Here is a 17572-nt window from a genome sequence, read left to right as displayed (position 1 = left end):
GGGATATTGCTGTGACAGACTCGACCATGTGTTTTTGGGAGGATTGTGCTGGCATTTGAACTTGGGACTGGAGAAGCCATCGAGAGCTCAGTGGCTTGTTCTGTTGGAGCTTAGAGGATAATGCTGAGAGCAATGATAGAGACCTGGCTTGTGACGTTTCAGAGGGAAGTAAAGACTATCAGGGCCATTTATATGATATTTTGAATTAAGACTCTGGTTCCGGTCAGCTGGGGATGAAGAATCAGCCACAATTAGCAAGAGACCAGCACCACTGTAGTGAAACCTTTGCTTTGCTAGGGCAATTGTTGGTGGTCAGCTAGAGCTGAGAAATTAGCAATAGTTAAGAAGAGACCAGCATCATGGAGGTGAAATCTTTTGAGAAGTGTTTCCTCGGGGTCAGCATACAGTAGCTGTGATCCAGAGGGGCTGAGGCTGCATCTCACGTTAGGAGCCTTGGTGATGAATAAGAGTCATCTAGGCGGTACTGGTTTTGAAGGCATGAAGGGTTATGGAGAGCATTTGAGGCTTGGCACCGGAGGAGGGTAGAAGAGGCCATTGGAGAAAGTGCAGCTTCGTTTGCAGTTAGTGTCTCAAGGTTGAAGGGGTCATGGAGAGAAGCTGAGACTTGGCACCATGTAGCAGGGTCACAGTATCCTGAAGGTACAGCACAGCTGCAAAGACTCCAGCATTTTGGAGATGTCAGCACCATGGGATGGCCACCAAAGAACACACCACAGCAGCCGTGAAGGGGAGCTATCTTGAGCCTAGGAAACAGCTGTGTATGCTGCAGAGGGCAGAGCAGGAGAAGTGGCCCGGGTTCTTTGGAGCCCAGAGGATCATGGGCAAGTCCTAGACATCAAACACTGAACTTTGCACAATGTTGAATTTTGGTTTTGCTTTAGTCTGATTGTGACTGTACCCTGGCTCTTCCTATTTGAAATAAGAAGAATGTAACTTCTTTTTTATTTTATAGGAACCCACAGTTAAGAGACTGAAATTTTAGAGAGACTTTGGAATTTCAGAGAGGCTTTGGATGTTTTAGAAAAACTTTGAACTTTGAAGAAGACTGATTTTTTTTTGTTTGTTTGTTTGTTTTTGTTTTTCGAGACGGGTTTCTCTGTGCAACAACATTCCTGACTGTCCTGGAACTTGCTTTGTAGACCAGGCTGGCCTTGAACTTACTCTCTGCCTCCCAAGTGTTGGGTGGGATTAAAGGTGTGCTCCACCACTGCCCAGCAAAATTATTTATTTATTTGTATTTTATGTACATTGGTGTTTTGCCAGAATGTATGCTTGTGTGAGGTTGTTGGATCCCCTGGAACAGGAGTTACATACAGTTGTGAGCTGCCCACTGAGTCCTGGGAATTGAATCTAGGTTCTCTGAAAGAGCAGCCAGTGTTCTTAACCACTGAGCAATCTCTCTAGCCCCTAAGACTGAATGCTTTAAAGAGACTGAACTTTTAAAGTGAATTTTTAAGACTGTGGGATTTTAGGGGATGGAGAGATGGCCCAGTGGCTAAGAGCACATGCTGTTCTTCCAAAGGACCTGGATTCAATTCCCAGCACTCATGTAGTAGTTCACACAGTCTGTTACTCCAAGATCTGACACCCTCACACAGACATATATGCAGGCAAAACACCAATGCACATAAAATAAAAATAAATAAATTAAAAAGACTGTGGGACTTTCAAAAGTTAAAACAGGCTGGAGAAAAGGCTCAGTGGTTAAGAACACATACTGTTCTTGCAGAGGACCCAAGTTTGATTCCCAGTACTCACATCAGGCAGTTCACAACTGCCTGGATCTCTAGCTTCTGGGAAACGACACCTTTCTGGTCTCCTCAGGCACATATACAACAGGCACACTTACATACACATAAATAAGTTTTCTTAAAAGTTTGAAAATTTTGCCAGGCAGTGGTGGCACACACCTTTGATCCCATCACTTGGGAGGCAGAGGCAGGTGGATCTCTGTGAGTTCGAGGCCAGGCTGGTCTACAGAGTGAGATCCAGGACAGGCTCTAAAGCTACACAGAAAAACCCTGTCTCGGGGAAAAAAGTTTGAAAATTTTATATTGTGCTATTAATATTAATATGAGATCTCAGGATGGACAGATAAGAAAGGAACAGTTGCTGGGTGGTGGTGGTGGCGGCGGCGGCGGCGGCGGCACACGCCTTTAATCCCAATGCTCTGATGGCAGAAGCAAGTGGATCTCTGAATTCCAGGCCAGCCTGGTCTACAGAGCAAATTCCAGAAGAGCCCTGTCTCGAAAAACCACAAACAAACAAACAAACAAATAAGTACATGCATACAAAATTTTATTAATACTGTAAGGAAGTTTTTTAATATCTGTGTACTTCAGGTTGGGAAAGGACATAATAGTATTGCAAGTAGTTGGTGGTTTATCCTTTTGTGTAAATCAGTATCTTATAAAGGAGAAGAGAAAGCCTTAATGTGATGGCTGGTTGAACTGCTGAACTGTAAACAAGGCTCTCCTGTCTGGATGATCAGTCCCCGGGAGTTGGTGAAAGAGTAGGTATCAGTTAATGTTGGAGACAGGGCTTGCTTTTGGAGACCCTTTGTGAGGTGAAAAGAGTGTCATGGCTGCCTGCCCCTTTTACTTTATTTTTCATTCATTTATTTTTCACTTTCATAAAATTTTAAGGTAGCATTGCCCCAAGTGGCCCAAGAAGTCCTTAAATGTTCAGTCCTCTTGCCTGAATAGTTGGAAATAAAGGCCCGCAGCTCTAGTCTCAGCCTTTTTAATGACTTCACGGTCTCACTTGTGGAGCCCGGGCTGGTCTCAACCCCTGGTGTCGAGCGGTCTTCCTACCTGGCTTCTGGGACAGTGGGACTAAGGTGCATTCCAGGCTGGCCTCTTTAATTCCTGTGTCACATCCGTAAAACAGCGAGTAATGGTTTTCTCTTTTATCTGTTTCTTCTTATTTCTTAGGTTTTTGTGGAGACTCTGGATAAGTGTTTTGAAAATGTGTGTGAGTTGGATTTGATCTTCCATATGGATAAGGTATGTCCTCTCCCAGAACAAGGCTCCTGGAAAACTGAGTTGAGGATGTGTCTCCCGCCTGTGTACCTCCCTGTTCCGTCTCTTGTTCTTTGGCTCTAACCTAGTTCTAGAGTCTGTTTTAATTAATTAGTCAATTAATTTTGCAGTACTGGAGGTTGAATCCAGAGCCTCCCACATGCTAACCAGGTATTCTACCAACAAGCCATACATCAAGCCTGAACCTGTTTTATTTAGTGAGTTTTATAGTTCTGAGGGCCAGGGAGATGGCTCAGTGGGCAAAGGTACTTGCCAGCTTTGATGGCCTGAGTGGTTGGATCCTGAGAATCCCCGTGGTAAAAGCTGACTACTGCAGACTGTCCCCGATCTCCACATGTGCTCCATGGCATGTGTGCCCCCCCCCCAAATAGATTAAACAAGCATGTTTTTATCCATCCACTTCTTTGTTTGCTTTGTTTTGTTTTATTTTGAGACAAGATTTCTCTGTGTATCCCTGGCTGTCCTGGAATTCAATCCATAGACCTAGCTGATCTTGAACTCAGAGATCTACCTGCCTCTGCTTGGATTAAAGATGTGCCACCATGCTTGGCTTCTAACAAACATATTTTTAAAAAATATGTCAAATAGTTTTGAGGGTTGTTGTTGTTGTTTTTTTTGTTTTTGTTTTTGTTTTTGTTTTTGCTAATGTATATGGGTATTTGTCTACATGTATGTTTGTGCAATAAGTATGTACCTGGTACCCCCCAGAGACAATCATATGACATTGGATCCTATGGGACTACAGTTACAGAGGATTGTAAGCTACCATGTGGGTGCTGGGTGCTCTTAACTGCTGACCTGTCTCTCCAGCTGTGGCAAGAGCCCACAGAGGTGTGTGTGTGTGTGTGTGTGTGTGTGTGTGTGTGTGTGTGTGTGTGTGTAAATGTATTAAGGGTGCAATGACCCCCTCTCTCTCCTCTTAAGAGGTCGTGTATGCAGACAAGAAGCCACGCCCCAAGGGTTGTACTCTGAAGCTGTTGGTGGAAGGAATTCCCACAGCATCCAGCCCCAGTATATTTTGGGTTCTGTTGCTGTTTGCTAAGATCTGTTAGTAGTTTTAGCACATAGAGATTACCACTGGGCCTGTTTCCTGGCACTTTTGTTCACAGGTGACTTCTTGGTGTATAGCAGTTATGACACCAGAGTAAGTGGCTATATCTACAAAACTGAAGTTTTTATGTTGGTTATGAAATGAGTTTCCTAGACATAGGCTAGTGACAGTGAAGCTTTAGAATGATGAGAATTCAGAAACTCTGATGTAGTAAACTTTGTATCTTAGGAGGCTACAGGGCTTGGAGGTTAAGAATGCATAGTGTTCTTGCAGAAGATCCAGGCTTGGTTCCCAGTACCTGCATGGTAGCTCATAACCAGTTGTCCGTAACTCCAGTCAGAAGATCTCATGCCCTCTTCTGGGTTCTGCAGGCATGCATATGGTACATAGATATAGCCAAGCACTCATACACGTAAAATAAAAATCTTTAAAAAGAAAACAAAACTAAAACTTTGCTGAGAGCAACATAATACCTAATACATCTGTAACATCATTTGAGAGCAGATCCAAGATGCTCTTAGGAAAGCACACTCGGAGAGGATTGAAATGGACCCAAGTGGTGTTCTCAGATTTGTTTTGTTAGCATAACTATGATGAGGCCTGTGTTCTCATGTGCCAAGTTAAACAGGAGACAACTCACAGGGGGACATGGACATTATTTCGTCCAGCTGGCACATACTGTCCTCAGTGATGTTCACTGGCAAATCAGCCAACAACTTCCAGTGATCCATGACTTTGGGACGGAGTTGTGATTAAAAAAATATTAATTTATTATTACTTATTTTATGTGTATGGGTATTTTGTCTGCATGTTTGTTTGTGTGCCACCTGTGCAGTGCCCATGGAGGTCAGAAAAGGGTGTTGGAGCTCTTGGAACTGGAGTTACAAGATGGTTATGACCCATCATGTGGGTGCTAGGAATCAAACCTGGGTCCTCTGGAAGAGCAGTCAGTGCTCTTAACTCCTGAGCCATCTCTCCAGCCCTCATTTTGATAAAACTGCCCATTGTAATGGCATAATTGTGATTACTTTATTATCATTATCATGGCAGCAAGAGCTTTTAGACTTGCTGCTAGCATTACCATGCAGAACACTTCCTGCCCATTCCAGGGGCTTCTCTTTTTCTTCTCTGTTGACTATACCAGGGTTTAAATAGAGTTTAAATAGGAGAATGCCTCAGGGGCAATAGGTAGACAGAGTTAAGCAATCCTGGTCAAGGTCTGGTCTGGTTTATCTTGTCCCAGTATGGTTCTGTGTGATCAAAAGAAGTCCTAATTGCTTTAGGGGAGCAGTCTGGTTCCTATAAAGTTGCTCTCAGTCAGTGCATCCTTGTTCGGATGTTAGACAGGAGCGTTGTTTCCCTTGGCCTGTCTCTGACTCTGTCAAAGCCCTAGTGCAGGAGGATCATGGGACCTACTCTTTCCTTGGAGACAACTTGAGACTTCATAGCTTCACAAGGCATCCAAGACTCAATGATGCTCTTGTAATGGTCAACCTCCTTTGTCATTTGAAAGGCTCTGCTAAATGTCAGATGTCTCTTTGCATGTGCTTGGTGTTTGTTGTTTACCAGTTGTTGAGGATGTTGCTATCTTGTGATTTACAATCAAGGAGAATGCTTCCTGTAAGCACTGTTGGGGGACAAAAGGTTAACTTGAGACTATGATTGAATTGGTTTTTCTTTTGTTTTGTTCTGTGTTTTTTGAGACAGGGTTTCTCTGTGTAGCCCTGGATGTCCTAGAACTCACTCTGTAGATCAGGCTGTCCTGGAATTCTGAGATCTACCTGCCTCTGCCTTCCGAGTGCGCCACTGCCACACAGCTGAGTTATTTTTATAGGCCTTACTATTATTATTTTTAAAGGGTTGGGTTTTCTTGTTGTTTTGCTTTTGTTCTTTGAGACTGAGTATGACTCTGTAGCCACAGCATGTGTGTAGAGGTCAGAGGACAAACTTGTGGGAATCAGTTACTTTTCTACCATATGGGGCTAGGTCATTAGCCATGGCTGCAAGTGCCTCTACCCACTGAACTATCTTGACACTCCCTCATTTTGTTGTTGTTGTTGTTTTAAAAAACTAGGTGTTACTTGGAGTTAGCATGTGATATACAGAGTGGGTTCCTTTGCAGGTGCTACCTGTTGTTTGCAAATGCAGGCGTGGCATTTTCAATATTTCAGCATAGATTAAAGGATTTGTCCTTCTGGGGAAAGGACTTTCCTAATTGACAGAAAAGAAGACAGAGATATCTGTGTCTTATCTTCTGCTCTCTCCATGGAGAGGTGGATTTATGGGTAGTCTGCTGAAATGACCGTCCTTCCTCCCACAGCAAGCTCTCTTTATAAGGCAGCTATTAAGTGCAGCAGTATCAGTGACAAGCAACGGAGTGGGCACTGGGCAGTCGATACCTGAGTGCCAGATGTTCATAGGCATTACTTGGGAAGACTATCTGCCTAGTCCCTGATCCCTTGGGAACCTGTGGAGTAGGGCTTTTGGAAGAGCCAGCTGGTCTAGTGAAAGGTAGAGCATGGGAGAAGGGGGTCCCCTGTTCAAGCTACTTCATCTAAGCTGTCTTCTAAGGTAGTGTTCAGAACCACAGCATGCCTGATTCTGTTGGGTTATAAATTTTCTGTTTTTCTGTGAGTAGCACACTCTGCACAGCTCTTCATACAGGGTATCTTGATCACGGTTCTGTAGATGTAACCGTCTTGTAAAATAAGAAACACAGAGCCAAATGCAGAGTTAAAAGCCCAAGAGGTCAGAGCAGTAGCTAAGAGCTGATTCTAAAATCCTTTCTTATCCTTCACTGCCACTGCTATCCTTCCCCTCAGCAAGAGACCTGCTTCCTGTATGTCTGTCTTTTTATTGACTGTTCTGCCTTCTCATTGGTTATAAACCCAACCATATGACCTCCTCATCACTGCCTGTCTATACAGACCTCTAGGTCTCTATGGTTGGTATTGAGATTAAGGGCATGTGTCTCTATGCTGGCTGTATCCTTGAACACACAGAGATCTACCTGTCATGTGATCGGGATTAAAGGTGTGCCACCACCGCCTGGCTTCTGCTATGGCTTTTGCTATTAGCTCTGATCCCCAGGCAACTTTATTTATTAACATACAAATAAAATTACATTTCAGTACAAATAAAATATCACCATATGGTTCCCCCTCCCTTATCTACTCCAAGATCATCCCCATCTCCCCACCCTTCCAACACCACCCTTTCTTTCTCTCTCAGATCCTTAGGAAACAAACAGGCAAAATAAATGAATGAATGAATGAATGAATGAATGAAAAAAAGAAAGAAAGAAAGAAAAAGGAAAAAGAAAAGAAAAACCACACCCATAAAAACACAAAATCAGAAATCATAACGTATAAGCAGAAGACCAGTAAGGTAAAAAAAAAAAAAGCCCAAGTAAAACATTATTAGACAAAATAAGCTCCCCAAATACCACTGAGTTCATTTTTTAGGCCATCTACTGCTGGGGATGAGGCTTGCCCTTAAGTGTGGTTTGTATAATTTGAATTTTTAAAAAAAGATTTTAACTTGAATTGTGTCAAATTCATTAAATATTTGAAGGTAATTTATATTTTTACAATAAAACTGCATCTATAATGTATCTTTTCACTTCTTTGGGGGAAAGTGTTGGTGATAGGCTGTCTGTGAACTTCTCATAGCCTATTATGTAGGTAGCTTCAAACCCATGGTGATCCTCTTACCTCAGCCTTTTGAGTCTAGGATTGCAGACATGAGCTCCCACACCCAGCTCTTGCATTTCCATTTCTTTAGCTATATCAGTTAAAGCCAGGTAGTGGTGTCTCTCACCTTAATCTTAGTACTCAGGAGGCAGGGGCAGGCAAATCTTTCTGAGTTCCAGGCCAGCCTGGACTGTAGAGTGAGTTCTAGGATAGCCAAGGCTACACAGAGAAACTCTTAAAAAGAAGAAAGAAAAAGAAGAAGGAGGAGGAGAGAGGGAGAAGGAGGAAGAGGAGGAGAAAGAGCAGGAGAGGAGGAGGAGGAGGAGGAGAAGTGTTGTGTTGGCTAGAAATGGGTGAATGGTGTCAGGTCTTGGTTGTTGGTTTCGGGAACACCCTTCATCCTGTAGCTGTGGAGTGCAGCACTTGCTGTGGGTCTTTGTAAACACTCTTTATCAGGTTAAGGCCGTTTCTTCCCTGTTCTTCCTAGTGGCTGGGGGTTTCTGATCGTGAAAGGATGGCAAGATTAATCAGAGCTGTTTTCTCCATCTCCTGGGTGACCTTTTGCCTCATTCTAATGCTGTTTTAGACATCTGTGAGGATTTCTGCTCAGTCAGTGAAGTGATTCCAGCTCTGTTTTATTGGGCATGGCTTTTAGAAGGAAGTAAGTGGCCATAAAAGTACTGCCTATCTCCTATGTCTTATCTTTCTGTAAGTTCCATAAAGCATCTTGCTGCTGCAGCAGATTTCTTTCACTGTTGATACAACTGTTTATTTTTAGCTGACCGCTCTTCTCTATTGGAGCTGTTGAAATCAGTGATGGAAGGAGTCAGATTCCTGTCTTAGTCACTCTTAGAACAGCTGAAGGTGTTTTCTAGCAAGTGACTTCCCTTTCATTACATTTCTGGCTAATATCCACCTTCACGGAACATCTGCCCTCTCAGGTATACCGTAATAGTTCTGTTTTGTTTAATTTAGATAGACAAAACACCTGTCACAAAATGGCAAGGTTGTCTCTGAATTGCATCCTTCTTAACTGAAGACATCCCACCTAGGCCTGAAGCTCGTGATCATAGACTTTGCAGGTCTGTATGAGCTGGTCCTGGTGGCTTCTGTCACATTACACTCCTGGCATGGGCTTAGAGCAATAGGCCTGTGGAGACTACATACGACTGCGTTTCTAATACTTTGTGTTTCTTTTGTTTGCTTTGAGAATGACTAGGCTGGCCCTGAACTTATTGTGTAGCTGAGGCTGAATTTGCATTATACCCATCTTTCATTTTTATTTTATCTGTTCCCTTTCTAGAGCCCCATAAGCTGGTTTTCACAGAGATCCCCCACTCCATTCTCAGGTGATTTCCTGATCTCCAGATCCTGTAACCATTTCTTGGCCATCACCACCTGCTTCTCCTTCTCCTTCTTTTAAAGATTTATTTATTTTCATGTGCATTGGTGTTTTGCCTGCATGTTTGTCTGTGTGAGGGTGCCAGATTCCCTGGGACTGGACTTACAGACAGTTGTGAGCTGCCATGTGGATGCTTGAACCCAGGTCCTCTTAACTACTGACCTCTGTCTCCAGCCCCGACCATCACCTTCTTAATGCCTCTGTAGAACCTAGTGCTGTGAGCTCTTTAGCCAGACAGTTACAATCTTCTGTGGTTACCTCAGAACCTTGCTTATTTTTTTACCTGTTCTCCCCTCTTTCATAGATTCAGCTGTAGTTCTTACTTATTTCATACTTAAACTACCTTTTTTTTTTTTTTTTTTGAGACAAAGTCTCACTATATAACCCTGGCTGGCCTGGAACAGCTGTGTAGACCAGGCTGGCCTCCAACTCACTCCCCCTGCCTCCCCAGTGCTAGGATTAAAGGCATGTGCCACCATGCTATCAAACACCACTTTTGAAGGTAATTCTCAAATCTGTCTTGATGGTCTTGTTTTGATGTCCTACTGTTTGTTGGTGACAGGATCTCACATAGCACATACTGACCTCAAATTTTCTACCTAACTGAATAGGGTCCAGTTCTGTGGTCTGTGAGGAAGCCGTCCACTCTTTAGACACACGAAGATCATATCTTTCCAGAGGTCATTGGTTCCTCAGTACGTTCTGCAATCCCTAAACATAGCTCAGTGTCCTAAGTGTTGGCAGTATGGTAATTGAGTTTGTTTTGTCGAAACTGAGTGGGTGGCTTTGCATTCTCATCTGCAGCATCTCAACAGCAAAGATGGTTGGAATCCAATTGGGTCTTCAAGATTGAGTCATGAGACTCAGTTCAGTGGTTTCATCAAGGGGCTAGATGGTCGTGTCTGTCCTCTCTCAGTAGGGTTGGCTGGCGAGCTGCTGGGTGAGGCTGAGCCCAGGAAAACTGCCAAGTGGATAGCTCAAGTGGGAAAATGCTGAGTTTCGTGGTTGAACTTCTGAAGTCCAAGATAACAGGCTCATAAACTGTGATGATGGATTATGTTCATCAAATGGCCCTTCTGGGAACAGTTCAAACTACAGCAGGGCTCATACAGCCCCTTCCACATCTTAGTGACTTTGAAGCAGGTGGTCTGCCTTGCTTGCTGGGTTCTTGAAACAAAAGGAAGAGTAAGGGATACCTATTTCTGTGTAAGTTTACTGAAGAAGGGGCTTTAGACATAAAGTTTGAGCTTAAGTTTTTATAATAGGAGCTAATTGGCACACTTGACTGTCTTTGGCCATCTTTTTTTTTTTTTTGGTTTTTCGAGGCAGGGTTTCTCTGTGTAGCTTTGTGACTTTCCTGGAACTCACTTGGTAGCCCAGGCTGGCCTCGAACTCAGAGATCCACCTGGCTGTGCCTCCCGAGTGCTGGGATTAAAGACGTGCGCCACCACCGCCTGGCAAATTCTTTTTTTTTTTTTTTTTTTCAAGAGCTGAGGATTGAACCCAGGGCCTTGTGCTTGCTAGGCAAGTGCTCTACCACTGAGCTAAATCCCCACTTCCCCCATCTTTTCTTATCTGAATGTACCTGAGGGAAGAGGGAAGTCAAGGCCGGCCTGATGTCTCATTGCATCCCTGGCCCTTTTCTGCTGGTGTGTTGAGAGTGGGGATTTTTGCTTAAAGAATGAGGAAATGCATTTATTATCTCATTTCCAGAAGCCAGCTGTGGGCCAAGGCTAAAGAGCAGTAAGACAACAGTTTGATGCTATTGTCAAAGACCCACATACTGTCTGTCCATCTGTCGACCCCATTCCTCAGTGTGGGCTTCTTTGCTTTAGAGGCCATTATCTCATTCCATCAGGACAGCCGACAGATAAGCAAAATGGATTTCCTAAAATTCCAAAATCTGTATATTACATTTAAAAAGAAGGGGTGGGAGGAGGCAAGATCTGTCCAAATTACCCCTGGTATCTAGCCCTCAGTGTTTCTCTTTTGTGCACCTGGTACTGCTGAGAGCCCATGCTCATTGGCTGCCAGCTATTCGGATCACACACAGCCTCTGTGGTTTGTTTAGTTATTCCTTATTAGAAGCTAGGGGCAACAAGGCAGCTAATGCTGTACACAGAACAGCAAGGTGTTTGTTTGTTTGGTTGGTTTTGGTGTTTTGAGACAAGGTTTCTCTGTGTAGTCCTGGCTATCCTGGAACTCGCTTTATAGACCAGGCTGCTCTCAAACTCACTAAGACCCACCTGCCTCTGCCTCCTCAGTGCTGGGATTAAAAGTGTGTGCCACCACTGCCCAGCCCAGAACAGCAACATTTGATGTTTTAGAGCAATCTTTTTGGAATACAGTCCTTTCAAGAAAATTCAGAAAACAGCAAAACAAAACAACAACAAAACCAAAAAAAACCAAGTGGTAGTGGCACATTTCTTTAACCTCAGCACTCAGGAGGCAGAGGCAGGCAAATCTCTGAGTTCAAGGCCAGCCCTGGTCTACGGAGTGAGTTCCAGGACAGCCAGGGCTACACGGAGAAACTCTTTCTTGAAAAAACAAAAACAAAGCAAAAGAAAATCCAGTGTTTGGTAAGGTTGTGAAGGGAGCTGGGTGTTGTGGCACACCTGTAATCCCAGCACTTGGGCAGCTAAGCAGGAAGAACCAAGATAGCCAAGGCAGGAACTCTGTGAGTTCAAAGCCAGCCTGACCTATAGAGGTGAAACTCCATCCTAGAAACCAGCCAGATCATAACTAAGAGCAAAGTTAATTGCCAGTGCTCTCTCTTACATAAGTAGCAGATGAAACAAATCATGTATCATCCACATCTTGGTGGTTGCTGATTTGTATCACCCTTAAATGCTAGAACTGAGGTGCATTTCTATATTACGACAGCATGTGAGCCACCTCTGAAACAAGCAGGACTTTCTTAATCATTAGCTAAGAACCCTTTGCTATACTTGCCGTCATGTAACTCAGCAGAAGCTTGGTAATATATCATCCCCAAAATCTCCATCACTTATAATAGGTTTCTTTCTTGACTGTACTGTGGTCACTGGGCTGTTGCTGTACTGTCGTCATTTGGAGGTCTGGCTGATGGAAGTCCATCTGGGTGCTTGTGTGCTGATTCTTAGAGTGACATGCCTACCACTAATCATTTCATTTGTCAGCGTGAGTTCCATGTTATGCTAAGGGGCTAGGGGAATGCAGTCCTACCTAGTCCCAGGAGAGGGCAGGACCTGAGTTGTTTTTAGTATCACTAGTGACTATGGCTGATTTGGTTTGATTTTTTATTTATTTTTTGAAGCAAGGTCTCACGTGCCCTAGGTGCTGGCCTCCAGCTCATTATCTAGTTTGGAGTGGCTTTGAACTCTAGACCCTCCTGCCTCTACTCACAATGCTGGGATTACAGTGAGTCACACAACACATAGCTCCCTTCCTGAGTCTTGACAAACACAGAATTTCATTTTGTTTTATTTCCATCATATCCAGCAGACCACTACTGTCTTTCCTTTGTTATTTGTGTGTATGTGTGTATATACATATCGTGAGGGTGCCTATGTATTTATGTACATGGAAGACAGAAATTGATTTGGGGTGTCTTCCTCAATCATTCTTCATAGTACTGTTTTTAAAATAGTGTTTCATTAATTCTTTAAGAATTTTGGGTTTTTTTTTTCCTTTTTCTTTTTTTTTCCTTTTGAGCAGAGTTGATGTGCAGAAGTTGCAGTTTCTTTTCTTTTTTAATTAATTTATTAATTTTTCTATTATCAGCTTGATACAGTATAAATTCTTATCTTAATAGTGAAATGTTTCATTGAGGCTTGCTCAGTAATTGAGTAAAACCAAAACTTATTATAAGCCACAGTCATCCTAGGGTCCCCCAGGCTATGTAGCCTCCCTGGTTCTGTGGGTTGCAGTCTGATTGTTCTTTGCTTTATATCTAGAATCCACTTATGAGTGAGTACATACCATGTTTGTCCTTCTGGGTTTGGGTTACCTCTCACTCAGGATGATATTTTCTAGTTCCATCCATTTGCCTGCAAATTTCATGCTGTCATTGTTTTTCTCTGCTGAATAGTACTCCATTGTGTAGATGTACCACATTTTCTTAATCCATTCTTCAGTTGATGGGCATCTAGGTTGTTTCCAGGCTCTGGCTATTACAAATAATGCTGCTATGAACATAGTTGAGCATGTATCTTTGTGGTATGGTTGAGCATTCCTTGGGTATATGCCCAAGAGTGGTATGGCTGGATCTTGAGGAAGTTCGATTCCCAATTTTCTGAGAAACTGCCATACTGACTTTTACAGTGGTTGTACAAGTTTGCATTCCCACCAACAGTGGAGGAGTGTTGCCTTTGCTCCGCATCCTCTCCAACATTGACTGTCATTAGTGTTTTTGATCATAGCCATTCTGACAGGTGTAAGGTGGTATTGCAGAGTCGTTTTGATTTGCATTTCTCTGATGATTAAGGATGTTGAGCATTTCTTTAAATGTCTTTCAGCCATTTGTGATTCTTCTTTTGTGAATTCTTCGTTTAGCTCTTTAGCCCATTTTTTAATTGGATTGTTCAGTATTTTGATTGTCTAGTTTCTTGAGTTCTTTATATACTTTGGAGATCAATCCTCCTTTGTTCTTTTAGGGATAAAGATGACATTTAATTCACTAACACTTTTTATTGCGTATTCCAAAACTAGAGAAATGTTTTTGTAGGAAGGAAACATGGTTGACTCTTAGGAAGAGGCATCTTATACAGTAGCTTTCCTGACGTGCTAACAGTATATTTGATATTTACATCTTACATGCTTCCTACATGAATTTAAGGTTACTTTAGAAATGAAAATTCAGTAACAGATTCTGAGAAGCAGATGTCTCTTCCTTAGGCTTTGTGTAAATGACCTCTCTTTCCCGGGACTTCTGACCTTGAGGAAGTACTGATGCCTGCAGAAAGCATTTGTAGGTTTTTGTTTTTCACTTTCCTTCCTTCCTTCCTTCCTTCCTTCCTTCCTTCCTTCCTTCCTCCCTCCCTCCCTCCCTCCCTCCCTCCCTCCCTCCTTCTTCCTTCCTTCCTCCCTCCCTCCTTCCCTCTCTCCCTTCCTTCCTTCCTTCCTTCCTTCCTTCCTTCCTTCCTTCCTTCCTTCCTTCCTTCCTTCTCTTTTCCTTTTTCTCCTGATTATCAGACAAAAGTGGTTTATTAAGCATTTACTAAAAGAGTTGCTAAATATAGAGACATGGGATATGAAAATAAAGACAAATTTGTCGTTTCCACTTGTCTCTACCCTCAAAAGCCTGTGGCCCAGCTGGAAGGATGGTCATTGCTTGGTCTCAGATTAGGCCACCCCTTTGAAACTTGCTGGCACTCTCAGTGGACTTGGCGCTGGTGATGTGAGGGAGCCCCACTGTGCACTGCTTTTAGTACAGCAGCACTGATTTCATCAGATACATGTGCAGACCAGCCTATGGATTTCACACAAGCAAAAGGCAGGCACATGGTTTGTGCAGAATAATCCAGTACCAGTGGTAAGCTCTTAGCAATATTGACCAGAAGTAGAGACAGAATGAGATGTTGCAGGTACACCTGTTTCTGAGGCTGAATTCTGAGACGCTATGGGCAGGATAGATGGTGGCCTACCTTCAGCTTTTAGCTGTAAGTCAGGGCTTCTACATAGGGAAGCAGAGCAGACAGCCCCCTGCCTGAGTATAGTGGCCCTGGGAGTGACTTGTCTTGAGTCAAAAGGCTGGCAAGAAGAGTCCGCGGTGTGACGTGGAGGATGAGCATCAAGTGAGGCTATGTGAACTCCCACCAGAGAGTCCCTGAGCAAGAGGGAGTCAGAAACTGTGTTGATGGGCAGCTGCCTGGTGCCAGGGTTATGCCGTGACTTCACCCCTCGTTATCTTCCGTAGGTCTGGTGGTGGTCTGCAATAGCAGATGAGGAAGCTGAGGCTTAGGTTAAAAGAACCTGAAACTTCAGCATTTGTTCTTCCTAGACAGAATGGGAGAACTTTAAAATATGGCTGTTATATGTGTGAAAACGAGTATTCCTCTCAGGTTCTCTTCCCAAACTAGAAAAAGAGAAAGTAGGCACAAGTGTGCTCGTACATACCTGTGGTCCCAGTATACAAAGGACAGGCAGGAGGGTTGCAAGTTGGAAGCCAGCTCAGGATCTGGTGGTGGTGGGGAGGACAGACACGTTGGGAAGGAGTGGGGAGGAGACTGGGAACTTTGCATACACTTGGCTGAACCAAGTGCAGAGCTGGAGACATTTGAGACTATCATTTAGTCACTAGTCTAGTGTCCTTGACCCTCTTTGCTAATACCCTAGTACCCTGGGCCACTTTACAAGGGCTTTCAGGTGGAGGGTGGCAGTACTTCCTAGCCTGAGGACAGGGGTGCTAGCTGGAGACGAGGCGGGTTGAGGTGAGGGGTGTGCTCAGGCTGTCGGAGGGTTTGGAGATAGGACAGTGATGAGACCGTGAAGCCTGGCCTATGCGCCTTGAAGCGGTCTTGCTCTGAGCTTCCGAGACACACGGACCTGGAATAGTCCTGCCACTCTGGCCGTTTGCTCTAGCTTCCTAGGCCTTTTGCCTTTTTATTGTTACTTGGTTTTTGAGATAAGGTGTATATGTAGGCCAAGCTGGTCGCCTATCTCTGCTTCCTGGGTGCTGGGATTAAAAGCCACCATGCTTGGCTGGCTCTTTACCTTTTAAATGAGCCCTCTTTCTTTTCTGTCAGATACATTCAGGAAATCTTGAGTCCCATAATTTACTTAGCTATCTGTGGGTGACTCCTCAGTTACCACTCCAGCTCACTGCACTGCATACTTGCCAGGTCAAATCAGCTTCCAGCACCGTGCAGCTCCACACGGACTGTGCTGACTCTTTTCAAGGAAGCTGGTCTTCACAAAGCCTCTGCTGGGCCCCCCTTACAGACTGAAGCAGGCTGCCTGTTTGCTTTCCCCAGCATCCTCGGCTGCTTTTGCAGCTGCCAGCAGTCATGGTGTGTTTCTGCTTGCTGCCACGGTTAGGCACACAGACTCAGGGCTGCATGGCTGGGCTTGAATCCTAGCTCTGTCACTTAGGGACTCTGTGGCTTTTGCCATAGTCCTTGATGGTTGCGTGAGAATTTCATATATATAAAGTGCGTAGAACATGGCAACTACTTACTTATTCAGCTCGTTTCCCCCACTGGATAGTATTGTGAAAGTAGTGATCAGACGGTCTTGGTCACATATTTCCAGTTATACATTGGCACATACTGACTGTGCAGTTACTGTGAAATTCATTTATCCACTGTTCCAGGGCTAGAGAAAGAATTAGTCAGGCATTTCTGTCAATGACGCAAGGGGAGATGAACTGCAGTGTATGTTAACTAGTGATGGCTGTAGAGAGAGGGCACAGTGCAGGAAGGTGAGGATTAGGTGGGCGTGGCCTGGTATCTTATAGGGGTAGTTGAAGAAAGTGTCTGATAAGATAGCATTTGCGGCCGGGCGGTGGCGGCACACGCCTTTAATCCCAGCACTTGGGAGGCAGAGCCAGGCGGATCTCTGTGAGTTCGAGGCCAGCCTGGTCTCCAAAGCGAGTTCCAGGAAAAGGGCAAAGCTACACAGAGAAACCCTGTCTTGAAAAACAAAAACAAAAAAACAAAAAACAAACAAAAAAGATAGCATTTGAACAGAAAGAAGAGAAGAAGGAGATACATGATTCTGGAGCAGAACATTCCAGGCCCATGGAACAACATGTAAAAGGACCTTGATGCCAGAAATCTGCAGACAAATAAATTTAGGGCTGGATGACAGCGAGCAAGTAGGAAGGAGTAAGAGATGAGGATGGGAGATGCAGGAAGAGGAGGGGCGATCACTGTTACCTCATGGTTCCAGAAGAAACTGGTGAGGGTTGTGGCCTCTGCAAAGAGAAGCTGGGCAAATGCAGAGACTTACTTTTCAGGACTTGCTGTGTGTACATAATGCCTGGTGTGTGTGTGTGTGTGTGTGTGTGTGTGTGTGTGTGTGTGTGTGTGTGTGTGTCTGTCTGTCTGTCTGCCTGTCTGTCTGTCTCCTTCCATTTTTCACTCTCTCCCTTTCCCTTCCCTCTCTCCCTCTATTCTATGCCTGCCACAGTAAACACTTAAGCCACACACCGCTGCTGTAAGGCAAAGTCTGAATTTGAGGCCAGGTAAAATGATAACTCGTCTGCAGATTATCCCTTCCCTACCCTAGAAGTTGTGATTGACTTCACAGCCTCTGAGAGCCAAGCCATTGTGTGCCCAGTAAAGGGAATCGTCGGCCCAGTGCAGACTGCAGGGTACATGTTGAGTCTGAAAGTAGGTCCATGCCAGTTGAAAACAGCACAGTCCATGTACATTGCTCACCACCG

General features: G+C 44.1%; 1 protein-coding gene across 1 annotated transcript in view; it reads left to right on the top strand.

Annotated features, from left to right (window-relative positions):
* The window catches only part of LOC118584563 (AP-3 complex subunit sigma-2), a 47627-nt gene that overhangs the window by 9546 nt on the left and 20509 nt on the right, over positions 1-17572 (top strand). The window contains exon 4 of the mRNA XM_036188858.1: positions 2955-3026. Within this exon, the coding sequence (XP_036044751.1) occupies positions 2955-3026 (72 nt within the window). The remainder of the gene's footprint in view (positions 1-2954; positions 3027-17572) is intronic.

This window comes from Onychomys torridus, chromosome 1 (genome assembly GCF_903995425.1).
Source record: "Onychomys torridus chromosome 1, mOncTor1.1, whole genome shotgun sequence".
In the NCBI taxonomy this organism is placed as follows: Eukaryota; Metazoa; Chordata; class Mammalia; order Rodentia; family Cricetidae; genus Onychomys; species Onychomys torridus.
This window is presented reverse-complemented; position numbering and strand designations above follow the sequence as displayed.